This window comes from Dendropsophus ebraccatus, chromosome 3 (assembly GCF_027789765.1).
Source record: "Dendropsophus ebraccatus isolate aDenEbr1 chromosome 3, aDenEbr1.pat, whole genome shotgun sequence".
NCBI lineage: Eukaryota > Metazoa > Chordata > Amphibia > Anura > Hylidae > Dendropsophus > Dendropsophus ebraccatus.
In genome coordinates this window covers 6,162,563-6,181,636 of record NC_091456.1, presented here as the reverse complement: position 1 = coordinate 6,181,636, position 19,074 = coordinate 6,162,563, and the positions used below count along the sequence as shown (strand labels likewise).

Genomic DNA, 19,074 nt, shown 5'->3' with positions numbered 1-19,074 from the left:
TATATCCCAGGCTGTATGGTATGTGTATACTATATCCAGGCTGTATGGTATGTGTATACTATATCCCAGGCTGTATGGCATCTGTATATTATATCCAGGCTGTATGGTATGTGTATACTATATCCCAGGCTGTATGGTATCTGTATATTATATCCAGGCTGTATGGTATGTGTATACTATATCCCAGGCTGTATGGTATGTGTATACTATATCCAGGCTGTATGGTATGTGTATACTATATCCCAGGCTGTATGGTATCTGTATATTATATCCAGGCTGTATGGTATGTGTATACTATATCCCAGGCTGTATGGTATCTGTATATTATATCCAGGCTGTATGGTATGTGTATACTATATCCCAGGCTGTATGGTATCTGTATATTATATAAAGGCTGTATGGTATGTCTATACTATATCCCAGGCTGTATGGTATCTGTATATTATATCCAGGCTGTATGGTATGTCTATACTATATCCCAGGCTGTATGGTATCTGTATATTATATCCATGCTGTATGGTATCTGTATACTATATCCCAGGCTGTATGGTATCTGTATATTATATCCAGGCTGTATGGTATGTGTATACTATATCCCAGGCTGTATGGTATCTGTATATTATATCCAGGCTGTATGGTATGTGTATACTATATCCCAGGCTGTATGGTATCTGTATATTATATCCAGGCTGTATGGTACGTGTATACTATATCCAGGCTGTATTGTATCTGTATACTATATATATATATTCAGCAGCGGCTGACCAGGCATGCTGGGGGTTGTAGTTGCAAAGCAGCGGCTGACCAGGCATGCTGGGGGTTGTAGTTGCAATGCAGCGGCTGACCAGGCATGCTGGGGGTTGTAGTTGCACAGCGGCGGCTGACCAGGCATGCTGGGGGTTGTAGTTGCACAGCAGCAGCAGACAGCACATCTAATTTCAATTTGTAAGTTAAGTGTGCTGTTTGTCTGCCGGTGCATCCCCGCCCCAGCTAGCCGGGAGTGATGTGCCCTGTGCCAACCACACAGGTCGCACCCACCAAAGGCCAGCCCTGAGTCAAAGATACGTTCCATAGTTTTCGTTAGTGGGGGGCCCAGACAATTTGGCTGTATGGGGCCCCGAAAATCCTGATGGCGGCCCTGGGCCTAGGTGCGAGGTCTGTGCTGCCATTCTGGGAACCCAATCAGCACAAATGTACCGATTGGTTCCCTTCAAATCATGGTTAGGGAACCTCGGCTCTCCAGCTGTTGCAAAACTACATCTCCCATCATGCCTGGACAACCAAAGCTTTATCTCTAGGGGTTACCAGCTGCTCTGTCCATAGTGAATTCTGTGGAGATATGGAGATATTTGAAATAATCCATCTGTTTTTGATTCCCTTAAAGTGACTCTGTACCCACAATCTAACCCCCCCCCCTCCCCAAACCACTTGTACCTTCGGATAGCTGCTTTTAGTCCATGATCTGTCCTGGGGTCCGTTTGGCAGGCGATGCAGTTATTGTCCTAATACACAACTTTTAAACTTGCAGCCCTGTGTCAAATTGGCGTGACTTGGCGTGTCTGTGCCCTAGGCCTGCACCGCCCCTCCGTCCCTCCTCCCCATTAGGAACGCCCTAGGCAGGATTTCTCTGAATTATCACCTGTCTGAACACTGCACATGTGCTGCATCATTAGGGGGCCCATGTGCAGTGTTCAGACAAGTGAGGAATAGGAGAAATTCTGCTCAGGGGCATTCCTAATGATGAAGAGGGTGGAGAGGAGGGACGGAGGGGCGGTGCAAGGTTAGGGCACAGATATTCTAGGCCACGGCCGTTTGACACAGGGCTGCAAGTTTAAAAGTTGTTTTTTAGGACAATAAATGCATCACCTGCCGAACGGACCCCAGGACAGATCTTGGAACTTGGGGGAACTTGGGGGGGGGGGGGGGGAGTTGGGCAGATTGTTGGTACAGAGTCACTATAAGCTAACATGTCTTTTTTATACCTCTTTTGACTTTTTTATACCTCTTTTGCTTTTATAGATTCTCTCTCTTTTTTTTTGGTTTCATCAATCTTACAGACAAAACAAGCATTGCAGAATGGGTCATACGGCTGCACATCGACTCGTGCAGTTCGCACCGCCACAACCGCTGGCAGAGCTATAGAGAGAAGCCTTTTCATTCTACCACACCAGAAGAAAACATTTGGTATTAGAACGTTTGCTATTGTCCACGGCCGCAGCGTGCAAACACAATGGAACAATGCACGGCGGAAACAACCAATTTTCTCTCATGGAAAAGAATATCAGGTTCCAGGTAAATACAACATTATATACTATTATACAGTATACAAAGCGGTGATAAATAGTCAGGAGGAGAGAAAACCTAAACTGTAACCGCATGCAGAAGTCATGCACATAAAGAGATCCCAGAGCGTACTGCCCCTTTAAGAAAAAAGAAAGGAAGTCGCTGTTATTGCGGAGAAGCGAACAATAGGCGAGGTCTGATAGCCGCAGCCGCATCTCCGGGACGGGGAAAGCATCAGGTTTTATACAGCAGATTAAACTCTGAAACATTGATGTCTCGTTTTATCGGGGATCTGAAAAGTCTTACAATATTCTTCATCTGAGATGACAGGTGTAAAAAATAGCAAAATGTAGTGTATGTCATGAGGGGTCCTCTACTGGCTGGTTGTAACCGGCTTAAAGGGGTTGTTCACAAAAAAACCCATTTCAAATCAGTTGGTGCCAGAAAGTTATATAGATTTGTAATTTAGTTCCATAAAATAAATTCCAGTCTTCCCATAGATATCAGCTGCTGTATGTCCTGCAGGAAGTGGTGTATTCGTTCCAGTCTCACACAGTGCTCTCTGCTGCCACCTCTGTCCATGTCAGAAACTGTCCAGAGCAGCAGCAAATCCCCATAGAAAACCTCTCCTGCTCTGGACAGTTCCTGACATGGACAGAGGTGGCAGCAGACAGCAGATTGGAGAGAATAAATCACTTCCTGCAGGACATACAGCAGCTGATAAGTACTGGAAGATGGGAGATTTTTAATAGAAGTAAATTACAAATCTATATAACTTTCTGAAACCAGTTGATTTATAAGAATAAGATTTTAGCTGGAGTGCCCCTTTAAGGGTTACATCATCCGCACTGTAATGATGACTATTAGGATTGTCCATCCTGCTGATAGTTTCCCTTTAATATAAGAAGCATCTACAAGGTGTGACAACCATGCAGGACACTGCAGTCAGCTCCACCACCTGCTCCTCTCTGTATGACTAGAATAAGACCGGGCTCATACCGAGCCGTGCGCTATTGTTTAGAGATGAGAGATAAAGTTATTCCGGTCATTACAATCAATCCTGCAGAAATCAGTGAGACAAGTGCGGCAGCCGGAGCTGAAATCCTCTGTGATTCACTGCAGGGAAACTAAGATCAGGACACAGGACTGTATTTAAACTTATGCTGATTTCCAAAATGGAATAATATTTGGCCCAGGATTAAAGGGGTACTCCAGCAAAAGTCTTCCAGTACTTATCAGCTGCTGTATGTCCTGCAGGAAGTGGTGTATTCTCTCCAGTCTGACACAGTGCTCTCTGCTGCCACCTCTGTCCAGGTCAGGAACTGTCCAGAGCAGAAGAGGTTTTCTATGGGGATTTGCTGTTGCTCCGGCTGTATCCCTTACGCCTTCCCATACCGGCCGTCCATATAACGCATGGACAGGCTGGGCCAACTATAGCACAAGGCTCTCTATATCAATGCCTGGCAGCTTATTCTCACAGACACAGGGCCGGCTCCAGGTTTTTGCGTTCCCTTAGGTGATAGAGCCGCAGCGGGCCCCTCATCCCTCCATTACGCACAATCACTTGAGACACCACTAACATACACAAACACACCTCACTGACACTGACTGACGAAATAACACAACTGACTGACGGACTGACACTGATTGACTGACAGAGACTAACTGACTGACACTGACTTAGGACCCTATTCCACGGGACGATTATCATTAACGATAAACGATCTCAAACGAACGCTATTGTGAAAGACCTGAAATCGTTCACCCATTTACATGGAAAGATAATCGTTACTTATGATCGTTCTTGCGGTCGTCTTGTCGTCGCTATTGCGTTCGTCACTACTGCAAACGACCGAAAGACGTCTTATTCAATGTGAACGATTTGCAAACGAGCAACGATAAAAATAGGTCCAGGTCTTATTAAGCGATCAACGATTTCTCATTCGGTCGTCAATCGTTAACTGCTATTCAACCGAACGATTATCGTTTAGATTCGAATGACTTAACGATAATCTGAACGATGATCGTCTCTAAGGGTCCTATTTCACGCAGCGATTTTTCGACGATTAACGATAAACGATCCCAAATGACCGCTATGACGAATGACCTGAAATCATTTACTCAACTACACGAAACAATGATTGTAACTTATGTAACTTATGATCATTCTAGCGGTCGTCCTTATGTCACTACTGCGAACGACCGAACGATGTTTTATTACACCAAACGATGCCCGAACAATTTGCAACCGATCAACGATAAAAATAGGTCCAAATTCTATCAAACGACCAACAATTTCTCGTTAGTTGTTTAATGGCTGTCTGCTATTACATGAAATTATTATCGTTCAATCACGAATGATCCAGCGATTTTCCGAACAATAATCATCTCGTGGAATAGGGCTCTAACACTGACTGACTGACTGACACTGACTGACACATACACTGACTGACAGACACTGACTGACACATACACTGACTGACAGACACTGTCTGACTCTCTGACTGACATTGAGTGACTGACATTGAGTGACACACAGCACTTACAGCCAGGGGCGTAGCTAGGATTCATAGGGCCCCATAGCAAAAAAATTTAAGGGGCCCCCCTCCCCTAAGCACAACACAAAGCACTGTGTATATATATATATATATATATATATATATATATATATATATATATATATATATATATATATATCTGCTTTACTGCTGGTGTACTGATAACCCCTGACCTCTGCAAGGAGCTCTGCACATTTTCCTTTCCTACTTGATTGCTAGCTGGAGAACAGAGGTCAGGGGTTATCAGAGCAGTGAAACAGAGATCTCTGTCTTCTGCTTGTTAACCCTTTATTTTGTGTTGCAGCATATAAGTAAACATTGGGTCACTTACACGCTGCAATACACACGCTCTTACCTTCTCCTCCGGGCCCCCCTCCTGCACGGGCCCCATAGCAACTGCCTACCCTGCCTCTATGGTAGCTACGCCCATGCTTACAGCTCAGTCTTCTCCCTCTTCCTATCAGGCTGATCTCCATACTGTGAGGTTGAGGACCTTTGAGTCATGTGATCAGGTCCTTCACCCTTCTCTCTCTCTCTGTGCAGGTCCTGCTCCTGTGTCTTCTGATGTTCAGCCCCTCACCCTGCACTACAGTGATCAGGCTGAACATTAGAGAACTGGGCCCCTCTCCCTCTCTGGGCCCTTAGAGGCGCTGTGGAGCCCTGTAATTGCCCGGGAAATCCCTGTGTCGGCTTAGACGAGTCCACAGCGTTTTTGTGCTAAAACTTCATATATTACATAGTATCTGCACAATTCCTTTCTGCCGCTTGGTTTTACCGCTTGTTACTTTATTTTTGACCCTGTAGAAGAATAAAATTACATAGGACGTTCTCTAGTGACGGACGCTGTTATTCTTGCCGCTTCTCTCTGATGGCTTTGGCTTCGTTCTAAAAATATGAGGAACAGACACTAAAAGCCCTCGAAAAAATTATGTTTTCTGTTATAAATAGACGAAGCTTTTAGCATTTACAGCAGATACCAAACACAATGCCGACACTTACAGGACAGGAGGAACGCGGAATACGGCCGCATTACACGCCATCAAGGCGGACGTCAGATTATGGTTGTAAAAGGCAAAGAGAATTTTCTACACAATTGCTGATCACAGATACATAAAGGAGCAGATCCAGAGCAGCCACGAGAAGCGGCACATGAGGACCGGAATATCTGGTTGTAGGTAATGGGGGCCGACTGTTCAGGTTCGACAACGTTCTCCAAAGCTGAGCGTCCACATTTGACTCCTGGAGAAGTTGGATGCCGCCCTAGGGCTGCCAGGAAAACATAGATACAACCTATGGCCTATACAGTATATGTATACAACCTATGGCCTATAGTATATGGATACAGCCTATGGCCTTTAGTATATGGATACAGCCTATGGCCTATAGTATATGGATACAGCCTATGGTCTATAGTATATGGATACAGCCTATGGCCTATAGTATATGGATACAGCCTATGGCCTATAGTATATGGATACAGCCTATTGCCTATAGTATATGGATACAGCCTATTGCCTAAAGTATATGGATACAACCTAGGGCCTATAGTATATGGATACAGCCTATTGCCTATAGTATATGGATACAGCCTATGGCCTATAGTATATGGATACAGCCTATGGATAGTATATGGATACAGCCGTCAGCCTATGGCCTATAGTATATGGATACAGCCTATGGCCTATAGTATATAGATACAGCCTATGGATAGTATATGGATACAGCCTATGGCCTATAGTATATGGATACAGCCTATGGCCTATAGTATATGGATACAGCCTATGGCTAAGGCGGCATCCATCTTCTCCAGACACCAGGAGAGAAAGTATCGGAGATAAAGGAGTCCTGTCAGGTTGTTTCCCAGTATCCCCCTTTAACCGTTCCTTTTCCTGAGCCGTCATGTTGGAGTGTGTACAGAAATCAGCAGAAAGACTCACGGACTCCATAGGGTAAAGGTCACTCTGGTCAGACCGGAATTCTCAGTTGTCACCGGAACCGTCCCGTAAAGTAACAGCAAAGTTCTCGTATAATATCAAAAGATTCAGTAAAGAGTTCAAAGGAGAAAATGTAAGCGGTGACTTTATATCCAGGTAATAATTCTCAGGAGGATAAATAACAACGCGTATAAATGGTCAATTATACAATGAGTCAATGAACGTCCCGAACTAGACATCACTACACTGGATAGGGAGTGCGGAGCCATTGCAGCAAAGCATCTGGAATCAATCGAGGATTTACCCAAAATGGTCTATTTCTACAGCAGTTAAAGGGGTACTCCGGCTAATTTTATTTCTTTTTTCCACATCAACTAGTGTTAGAAAGTTATATAGATTTGTTATTTACTTCTATTTAAAAATCTCCAGTCTTCCAGTACTTATCAGCTGCTGTATGTCCTGCAGGAAGTGGTATAGTCTCTCCAGTCTGACACAGTGCTCTCTGCTGCCACCTCTGTCCATGTCAGGAACTGTCCAGAGGAGAAGAGGTTTTCTATGGGGATTTGCTTCTGCTCTGGACAGAGGTGGCAGCAGAGAGCACTGTGTCAGACTGGAAAGAATACACCACTTGCTGCAGGACATACAGCAGCTGATAAGTACTGGCATTACAAATCTATATAACATTCTGATTTGAAAGGAAAAAAAAGTTTCGCCGGAGTTCCCCTTTAATGACCGAGTAGAAAGGAAGCATAAAAAATTTAGAAAGTTTTAAAATTGGAACAAAGCAATCAGCGGCCTGTCTGGGACATTACAAGCACATCGGTGTCTGGGGATACATATAGGCCTATTCACTTGTAAGGTGGGAGGACATGATGGTTTGGGCCAAGGTTTTTGTATTGATTGTAAAATGAAAGGAAGTGACTGTTCCTCAATGTTCTGCGTTATGAATAAGAGATGAGTGACAGGGCAGCGAGCGCAGCATCATCTATACGTCTATACTGCAGCCGCATTGGTGCAAGAAGGGAAGAAACTCCACAACTCTGATGGGTCATGCAGCAAGACGACGGGGGAGAATTATCAAACATGGTGTAAAGTGAGACTGGCTCAGTCGCCCCCGGCAACCAATCAGATTCCACCTTTCATTTTCCAAAGAGTCTGTGAGGAATGAAAGGTGGAATCTGATTGGTTGCCGGGGGCGACTGAGCCAGTCTCACTTTACTCCATGTTTGATAAATCTTCCCCATAATGTCCCTATGCGCACAAGCCGTTCTACTACAGAAGAATAAAGGGAAAGTAAGGGAATGGCCAAGTCTAAGTCCTGACCTTAATCCAATAGAAATGAGGTTCAGGGACCTGAAGCAAATGTTCTGGTTGTTACTGCACAAGTCATAGAAGATTCCAGATGCAAAGGTGCACATACTGTAACTAGAATAGGCCATAGGCTGCATCCACCAGGACTTCCATCTTCAGCCACCGGTAACCCAATGCCGCACGCCTGGGCTCGGACATCTTAGGACGTTACTACTTATAGGTGATATTTAATCATTTTCCTTAATAAATACCGTAAATGTCCAAGTTAAATATTTTTTACTCTTTTCCTTGATTTGTTTCCGTTTACTAATTCCACAACTTGTGAAAATTTAGGAGAAATTTCTGCAGAAATATAGAAAAAGTTAAAGGGTTCACAATTTTTTAAGAACCCCTGTATATAATAGGAGGCTGAGTAGCTAGGAGTGGGGTTCCTATTGCTGTGTACAGCCTTATATGTGTGTACCGTGGCCGGTCAATATGTGATATAACTATAGACGGTGTACAGAAAGACGTTACTCCTAGGCCCTGGTGCTGCCGCCATGTAAAAAGACATCAGTATTATACATGCACATGGTAGGTGGGGGCCCTATTACAGAATCTGCATTGGGGGCTGGGAGCTTCCAGCTAAGGGCCCTATTACACAGAGCGATTATCGTGCAAAGTGATTGATCACTAGTGATAACTACAGATATAGTAGCAAACAATTCTGCCGTTATTGCATTCACCGATTGCTGTTATTAAAGGGGTATTCCGGGTAAGGGCTGTTTATACAGGAGCATGGACTGTTTTAACATAATAAAGTAAAGTTACCTCTCTGGCACCAGCACCACCGTCGCAATTGCTGTCGCTGTTTCGGACACTTCCGGGTATATTGCACATTGCAGGCCCGCCCAGCCAATCAGCGGCTGCAACGGAGTCCCGCCCCACTTGCTGATTGGCTGCAACAACGAAGCCCCAGCACCAAGAAGTGGCCGAACAGGCGATGGAGCAGCAGGGTTGCAGTGATGGTTAGGGTGGTGGCGCTGGGGTCAGGGAGGTAAGTTTACATCACATGATAAACCATATTGTAAATAACACAGTCGTTTTATGGTCACTTATCATTCACATGAGAGAAAAACGTGCGACTGAAAGATTATTACACGAATGGAACCAATCAGGATTTTTTCACATGCTGAAAGATCACAATTAGTGGAAATCTAACGATTTTGTGTTCGTTGTGCGCTCGCATAACCCTATAACACATAAAGATGATCACTAGCGATCAATCGTTTTGGCGGGTTTTTGCATAATAATCGGTGCAATAGGGCCATAAGCGTCCTATTAGAGTAAGCGATTTTTGACGATTTTAAGCGATTTATAAGTAACGATAAATGATCGTAAACAAGATTGTTTATTATTTACTCTTAATCGTTCCCCATATTACACAGAACAATAGTCATTACTATAATCACTTGTTGTTCTGCTGCGTTTACACGGAGCGATAATTCGCTCAATCGAACGATTAATGATTTCGAAATAACGATCAGCGTTTAGACGGAACGATATAGTGTTTGGAAAAATCGTTATTGCAATTGTTTTAAGATTGTTTACACCCATCTCACACATAGGGTGAACCGGTGAAAGACTGTTTACACTAAGCGATCTACGAATTTATAGCGAACGACCAATAATGATTTGAGAACATGTTGAAAGATCAAAATCAACGATTTCTCGCTCAACTCTTGATCATTTGCTGTGTTTACGCGAACTGATTATCACTCAAATTCAATCGTTATCGCGAAAATTCAAACAATAATCGTTCCATGTAAATGCAGCATTACACTGAACAATTAGTGAACGAATGTGGAATTACAGCAAACGATTAAAAATTGTTTAGTGTCAGCACCGAAAGAACAATTAACGATTTCTCGTTGGTCGTTTGATTGCTGTCTCATTTATACAAAACGATTATCGTTTAAATTAGAACACTATAACGATCATTTGCACGATAATCGTCCCGTGTAAGGGTAGGTGCACACTACGGAAGAATGAGCGGGTTCATTATTCAGGTGGAGGGCGGAATCTGGCAAACCATAGGATGAAGCCTATGGGAGCAGTGGAGATGCGTGCGGCTGCCAGCGTCTGTGTGCGGGGTTGAGCTGAGGAATCAGCAGTGGGTGATCCGCCAGGATTCCGTAGTGTGCACACACCCTAATAGGGGCTTCAGTCTCTACAGTCACAGAACATGTCTGTTACATTTATTACCAACTAAGAGGCCGTCGCTGCTCGCCGCTCTTCCCCCGCCGCCTGATACTCAGGCCTCCCTACCCAGAGGGACAAAAAAAAGAAGATATATAGGAAACGATGAGTAACGTCAGCCAGAAACTGGTCGTGCGGCATTCCTCCCTCCAGAGCTCTCGTCCTCCCCGGTGATCCGCCTCTGCCCGCACCCACCCCCCGAGTACATTGCTTACAAGTGCTGTGCCGGCAGGTGGGATTACCCGGGGCTAATGTTATATAAGCCAAGACACACGACACCATGGCGTCTGCTCACAAGGTCCCATCTCTATCACATGAATAATGAAAACCCTTAAATGTCAAAGACCTGAAGGACATCACTGCTGCTATATCCACATCACTGCCGGCATATCCACATCTCTGCCGCCATATCCCCATCACTGCCGCCATATCCACATCACTGCCGCCATATCCCATCACTGCCGCCATATCCCCATCACTGCCGCCATATCCCATCACTGCCGCCCTATCCCCATCACTGCCGCCATATCCACATCTCTGCCGCCATATCCCCATCACTGCCGCCATATCCACATCTCTGCCGCCATATCCCATCACTGCCGCCATATCCCCATCACTGCCGCCATATCCCCATCACTGCCGCCATATCCCCATCACTGCCGCCATATCCACATCACTGCCGCCATATCCACATCTCTGCCGCCATATCCCCATCACTGCCGCCATATCCACATCACTGCCGCCATATCCACATCTCTGCCGCCATATCCCCATCACTGCCGCCATATCCACATCTCTGCCGCCATATCCCCATCACTGCCGCCATATCCACATCTCTGCCGCCATATCCCCATCACTGCCGCCATATCCCCATCACTGATATCATATCCACATCACTGCCGCCATATCCCCATCACTGCCGCCATATCCACATCACTGCCGCCATATCCACATCACTGATATCATATCCACATCACTGCCGCCATATCCCCATCACTGCCGCCATATCCACATCACTGCCGCCATATCCACATCACTGCCGCCATATCCACATCACTGCCGCCATATCCACATCACTGCCGCCATATCCACATCACTGCCGCCATCACTGATATCATATCATATCCACATCACTGCCGCCATATCCACATCACTGCCGCCATATCCACATCACTGCCGCCATCACTGATATCATATCCACATCACTGCCGCCATATCCACATCTCTGCCGCCATATCCCCATCACTGCCGCCATATCCACATCACTGCAGCCATCACTGATATCATATCATATCCACATCACTGCCGCCATATCCACATCACTGCCGCCATATCCACATCACTGCCGCCATATCCCCATCACTGCCGCCATATCCCCATCACTGCCGCCATCACTGATATCATATCCACATCACTGCCGCCATATCCACATCTCTGCCGCCATATCCCCATCACTGCCGCCATATCCACATCTCTGCCGCCATATCCCCATCACTGCCGCCGTATCCCCATCACTGACGCCGTATCCACATCACTGACGCCGTATCCACATCACTGACGCCGTATCCACATCACTGACGCCGTATCCACATCACTGACGCCGTATCCACATCACTGACGCCTTATCCCCATCACTGACGCCGTATCCACATCACTGACGCCTTATCCCCATCACTGCCGCCATATCCCCATTACTGCCGCCATATCCCCATCACTGCCGCCATATCCCCATTACTGCCGCCATATCCCCATCACTGCCGCCATATCCACATCACTGACGCCATATCCACATCACTGATGTCATATCCACTTCACTGCCGCCATATCCACATCACTGCCGCCATATCCCCATTACTGCCGCCATATCCACATCACTGACGCCATATCCACATCACTGATGTCATATCCACTTCACTGCCGCCATATCCACATCACTGCCGCCATATCCCCATTACTGCCGCCATATCCCCATCACTGCCGCCGTATTCACATCACTGCCGCCGTATCCACATCACTGCCGCCATATCTGCCCATGTTCACACACATAGGATTCCCATCAGTGTTTTTTTTTTTTTAACCAAAAGCAGGAAGGGGTTGAAAATACAGAAACTGGGCAAATTCTCCCACTATAATTTTGCCGCCCTGTCAGTACTACTCCTGGTTTTGGGAATCCTGTGTGTGAGCAGGGTGTACTATGTGTGTAATGTGTACTATGTGTGTGAGCAGGGTGTACTATGTGTGAGCAGGGTGTACTATGTGTGTGATGTGTACTATGTGTGTGAGCATGGTGTACTATGTGTGTAATGTGTACTATGTGTGTGAGCAGGGTGTACTATGTGTGTGAGCATGGTGTACTATGTGTGTGAGCAGGGTGTACTATGTGTGTGATGTGTACTATGTGTGTGAGCAGGGTGTACTATGTGTGTGAGCAGGGTGTACTATGAGTGTGAGCAGGGTGTACTATGTGTGTGAGCAGGGTGTACTATGAGTGTGAGCAGGGTGTACTATGTGTGTGAGCAGGGTGTACTATGTGTGTGAGCATGGTGTACGGTGTGTGTAATGTGTACTATGTGTGTGAGCAGGGTGTACTATGTGTGTGAGCAGGGTGTACTATGTGTGTAATGTGTACTATGTGTGTGAGCAGGGTGTACTATGTGTGTGAGCAGGGTGTACTATGTGTGAGCAGGGTGTACTATGTGTGAGCAGGGTGTACTATGTGTGTGATGTGTACTATGTGTGTGAGCAGGGTGTACTATGTGTGTGAGCAGGGTGTACTATGTGTGAGCAGGGTGTACTATGTGTGTAATGTGTGTGAGAATGGTGTACTATGTGTGTGAGCAGGGTGTACTATGTGTGTGATGTGTACTATGTGTGTGATGTGTACTATGTGTGTGAGCAGGGTGTACTATGTGTGTGAGCAGGGTGTACTATGTGTGTGATGTGTACTATGTGTGCGATGTGTACTATGTGTGTGATGTGTACTATGTGTGTGAGCAGGGTGTACTATGTGTGTGATGTGTACTATGTGTGCGATGTGTACTATGTGTGTGATGTGTACTATGTGTGTGAGCAGGGTGTACTATGTGTGTGAGCAGGGTGTACTATGTGTGCGATGTGTACTATGTGTGTGATGTGTACTATGTGTGTGAGCAGGGTGTACTATGTGTGTAATGTGTACTATGTGTGTGAGAATGGTGTACTATGTGTGTAATGTGTACTATGTGTGTGAGCAGGGTGTACTATGTGTGTAATGTGTACTATGTGTGTGAGAATGGTGTACTATGTGTGTAATGTGTACTATGTGTGTGAGCAGGGTGTACTATGTGTGTGAGCAGGGTGTACTATGTGTGTGAGCAGGGTGTACTATGTGTGTAATGTGTACTATGTGTGTGATGTGTACTATGTGTGTGAGCAGAGTGTACTATGTGTGTGAGCAGGGTGTACTATGTGTGTGATGTGTACTATGTGTGTGATGTGTACTATGTGTGTGATGTGTACTATGTGTGCGATGTGTACTATGTGTGAGCAGGGTGTACTATGTGTGTGAGCAGGGTGTACTATGTGTGTGAGCAGGGTGTACTATGTGTGTGAGCAGGGTGTACTATGTGTGTGAGCAGGGTGTACTATGTGTGTAATGTGTACTATGTGTGTGAGCAGGGTGTACTATGTGTGTTATGTGTACTATGTGTGTGATGTGTACTATGTGTGTGATGTGTACTATGTGTGCGATGTGTACTATGTGTGAGCAGGGTGTACTATGTGTGTGAGCAGGGTGTACTATGTGTGTGAGCAGGGTGTACTATGTGTGTGAGCAGGGTGTACTATGTGTGTGAGCAGGGTGTACTATGTGTGTAATGTGTACTATGTGTGTGAGCAGGGTGTACTATGTGTGTGATGTGTACTATGTGTGTGAGCAGGGTGTACTATGTGTGTGATGTGTACTATGTGTGTGATGTGTACTATGTGTGTGATGTGTACTATGTGTGTGATGCCATCCATGGGGTGGCAGATGCCTGTTACCACTCTGCAATATTCTAGTTACATGATAACAACATAGATTATATGAGCAGAATCAGTACAAAGAAGTATATTCAGCCCACACAGGCTGCTCAAGGACAGGAGAGCTGGGCACACACAGGGGTGAGATGGCAGGTGCCAGCCGGGTATATACAGCTCAGCAATGTGGGTGCTATATACAGCAATGTGGGTGCTATATACAGCAATGTGGGTACTATATACAGCAATGTGGGTGCTATATACAGCAATGTGGGTGCTATATACAGCAATGTGGGTGCTATATACAGCAATGTGGGTGCTATACTATATACAGCAATGTAGGTACTATATACAGCAATGAGGGTGCTATATACAGCAATGTGGGTGCTATATACAGCAATGTGGGTACTATATACAGCAATGTGGGTACTATATACAGCAATGTGGGTGCTATATACAGCAATGTGGGTGCTATATACAGCAATGTGGGTGCTATACTATATACAGCAATGTAGGTACTATATACAGCAATGAGGGTACTATACTATATACAGCAATGTGGGTGCTATATACAGCAATGTGGGTACTATAGTATATACAGCAATGTGGGTGCTATATACAGCAATGTGGGTACTATATACAGCAATGTGGGTACTATATACAGCAATGTGGGTACTATAGTATATACAGCAATGTGGGTGCTATATACAGCAATGTGGGTACTATATACAGCAATGTGGGTACTATAGTATATACAGCAATGTGGGTGCTATATACAGCAATGTGGGTGCTATATACAGCAATGTGGGTGCTATATACTATATACTTACAGCCAGTCTTCTGCATAAGTTCTGGAGTCACCATAGATCGAGACTGTGACAGCCCCATAGTCAGGTCCAATGTGGAGGATCCCTCCAAATCCAGGGACTATGCTGGTGAGGGGCCCCGGGGTGCGGCACCCTACAGGTTCCTATCCTCTCAGCCTAGCAGCAGCTCCTCAGTCTGTTCCCCAACTGCAAATCCTGATGCTCCTTGTGTTCCCATCCAGTGTCCTGTGGAGGTGGATCTCCTGTATTATAATGTCCAGTGGAGGGGATTCCCCAAGTGGATCTCCTGTATTATAATGTCCAGTGAAGGGGATTCCCCAAGTGGATCTCCTGTATTATAATGTCCAGTGGAGGGGATTCCCCAAGTGGATCTCCTGTATTATAATGTCCAGTGAAGGGGATTCCCCAAGTGGATCTCCTGTATTATAATGTCCAGTGAAGGGGATTCCCCAAGTGGATCTCCTGTATTATAATGTCCAGTGGAGGGGATTCCCCAAGTGGATCTCCTGTATTATAATGTCCAGTGAAGGGGACTCCCCAAGTGGATCTCCTGTATTATAATGTCCAGTGTAGGGGATTCCCCAAGTGGATCTCCTGTACTATAGTGTCCAGTGGAGGGGATTCCCCAAGTGGATCTCCTGTCATATAATGTCCAGTAGAGAGGATTCCCCAACAGTATCTCCTTATTATAATATCCAGTGGGGGGTTTCCCCAAGTGGATCTCCTGTATTATAATGTCCAGTGGAGGGGATTCCCCAAGTGGATCTCCTTATTATAATGTCCAGTGGAGGGGATTCCCCAAGTGGATCTCCTGTCATATAATATCCAGTGGGGGGATTCCCCAAGAGGATCTCCTTATTATAATGTCCAGTGGAGGGGATTCCCCAAGTGGATCTCCTGTCATATAATGTCCTGTACACCAGATGCTGCTTGGGTAATTCCTATGTTACTACATGAGGTAGAGGGGAAACGTCTGTGTTATCTATATAGGCTGCTGCACCTCCTGTGTTACTATATCCAGTAGAGCAGATACGGCTGCTGCACCTCCTGTGTTACTATATCCAGTAGAGCAGATACGGCTGCTGCACCTCCTGTGTTACTATATCCAGTAGAGCAGATACGGCTGCTGCATCTCCTGTGTTACTATATCCAGTAGAGCAGATACGGCTGCTGCACCTCCTGTGTTACTATATCCAGTAGAGCAGATACGGCTGCTGCATCTCCTGTGTTACTATATCCAGTAGAGCAGATACGGCTGCTGCACCTCCTGTGTTACTATATCCAGTAGAGCAGATACGGCTGCTGCACCTCCTGTGTTACTATATCCAGTAGAGCAGATACGGCTGCTGCATCTCCTGTGTTACTATATCCAGTAGAGCAGATACGGCTGCTGCACCTCCTGTGTTACTATATCCAGTAGAGCAGATACGGCTGCTGCACCTCCTGTGTTACTATATCCAGTAGAGCAGATACGGCTGCTGCTCCTCCTGTGTTACTATATCCAGTAGAGCAGATACGGCTGCTGCATCTCCTGTGTTACTATATCCAGTAGAGCAGATACGGCTGCTGCATCTCCTGTGTTACTATATCCAGTAGAGCAGATACGGCTGCTGCATCTCCTGTGTTACTATATCCAGTAGAGCAGATACGGCCCCTGGTGCAGCTACTTTGTCCTTCAGAGCAGAACTCCCGTGTGTTCCCAGGCTGCAGCCGCTCTTCCTCCCTGTGTTATTCTATAGGTCTCTGTGTCCAGGAAGCTGCTGTACTAATTAGATAAGCCGTCCCCTGGGTCCCAGCGCCCGCCGTGTTGGGGCTCGTCTTCTCCAGACACCTGACTGTCTGTCCGGGAGAGGCTGCGAGTGCAGGGAGGGGAGGATAACCGGCAGGTCTGTACACGCAGCTATACACCCGGGTCACCACGTGGGTCTGATCACGGGCTACATGCAGCCACTATAGCAGGATGAGCAGCTGACACAGGGGATGGTATCCTGCCTGGTCTACAGTATCCTCCAGCATATCCCTGCAGTAACAGGGTGTGGGGACAAGCCAGCCTGTGTATAGGAGGTGTGTATATATATATATATATATATATATATATATATATATATATATATATATATATATATATATATATATATCTCCTCCAGCATATCCCTGCAGTAACAGGGTGTGGGGACAAGCCAGCCTGTGTATAGGAGGTGTATATATATATATATATATATATATATATATATATATATATATACATATATATATATATCCTCCAGCATATCCCTGCAGTAACAGGGTGTGGGGACAAGCCAGCCTGTGTATAGGAGGTATATATATATCCTCCAGCATATCCCTGCAGTAACAGGGTGTGGGGACAAGCCAGCCTGTGTATAGGAGGTATATATATATATCCTCCAGCATATCCCTGCAGTAACAGGGTGTGGGGACAAGCCAGCCTGTGTATAGGAGGTATATATATATATCCTCCAGCATATCCCTGCAGTAACAGGGTGTGGGGAGAAGCCAGCCTGTGTATAGGAGGTGTATATATATATATCCTCCAGCATATCCCTGCAGTAACAGGGTGTGGGGACAAGCCAGCCTGTGTATAGGAGGTGTATATATATATATATATATATATATATATATATATCTATATATACATATATATATATATCCTCCAGCATATCCCTGCAGTAACAGGGTGTGGGGACAAGCCAGCCTGTGTATAGGAGGTATATATATATCCTCCAGCATATCCCTGCAGTAACAGGGTGTGGGGACAAGCCAGCCTGTGTATAGGAGGTATATATATATATCCTCCAGCATATCCCTGCAGTAACAGGGTGTGGGGACAAGCCAGCCTGTGTATAGGAGGTATATATATATATCCTCCAGCATATCCCTGCAGTAACAGGGTGTGGGGAGAAGCCAGCCTGTGTATAGGAGATATATATATATATCCTCCAGCATATCCCTGCAGTAACAGGGTGTGGGGAGAAGCCAGCCTGTGTATAGGAGATATATATATATATCCTCCAGCATATCCCTGCAGTAACAGGGTGTGGGGACAAGCCAGCCTGTGTATAGGAGGTGTATATATATATATATATATATATATATATATATATATATATATCCTCCAGCATATCCATAGCCTGTGTATAGGAGGTGTATATATATATATATCCTCCAGCATATCCCTGCAGTAACAGGGTGTGGGGAGAAGCCAGCCTGTGTATAGGAGGTGTATATATATATATATATATATATATATATATATATATAATATATGTCCTCCAGCATATCCATAGCCTGTGTATAGGAGGTGTATGTCTCTTTAAGAAACACAACTATCTAGAGTGGAATGTGAAACACTTGAAAATGTATATACAACATGAAATGCTCCATTTTACTGCTTGTTTTACCACCAAATAGAACCAATAAAACGGGGGAAAAACCTCCCTAAAATATCTCCTCTTATTGTATATTATTTGTATAATATTGGCCAGTAAGTCAGGTCTATCTTTAAAGGGGTACTCCAGAGAAAAAATGTTTGTTTGTTTTTCTAATCAACTGGTGCTTCTATTTAAGAATCTCCAGTCTTCCAGTACTTATCAGCTGCTATATGTCCTGGGAGACTTGAGAGTTTTTAATAGAAGTAAATCACAAATCTATATAACTTTCTGATACCAGTTGATTGGAAAGAAGTTTTTTTTTGCTAAACGACCTCTTTAACCCCTTAATGACAGAACTAATTTTAGCTTTAAAGATGGGTAAACATTTTGCCCACATTTTATACCTTGCAGTAAAAATATATATATTTTTTAAATGAGTTGCTGCATTCTAATAGCCAGAACTTTTTCATTTTTCCAGCAGCTTAGCTTTCTGTGGGATTAGCTGTAGTTTTTATTACATAAAATAAATAAAACATTG

At 45.0% G+C, this 19,074-nt stretch overlaps 1 protein-coding gene across 1 annotated transcript in view; it reads right to left on the bottom strand.

Moving 5' to 3' along the window:
- TESC (tescalcin) overlaps positions 1-16,947 on the bottom strand; it is a 65,986-nt gene extending 49,039 nt beyond the window's left edge. Inside the window, exon 1 of the mRNA XM_069960749.1 lies at positions 15,151-16,947. Coding sequence (XP_069816850.1) covers positions 15,151-15,208 — 58 coding nt within the window. The 5' untranslated portion in view covers positions 15,209-16,947. The remainder of the gene's footprint in view (positions 1-15,150) is intronic.
- Between the last annotated feature and the right edge of the window lie 2,127 nt (positions 16,948-19,074).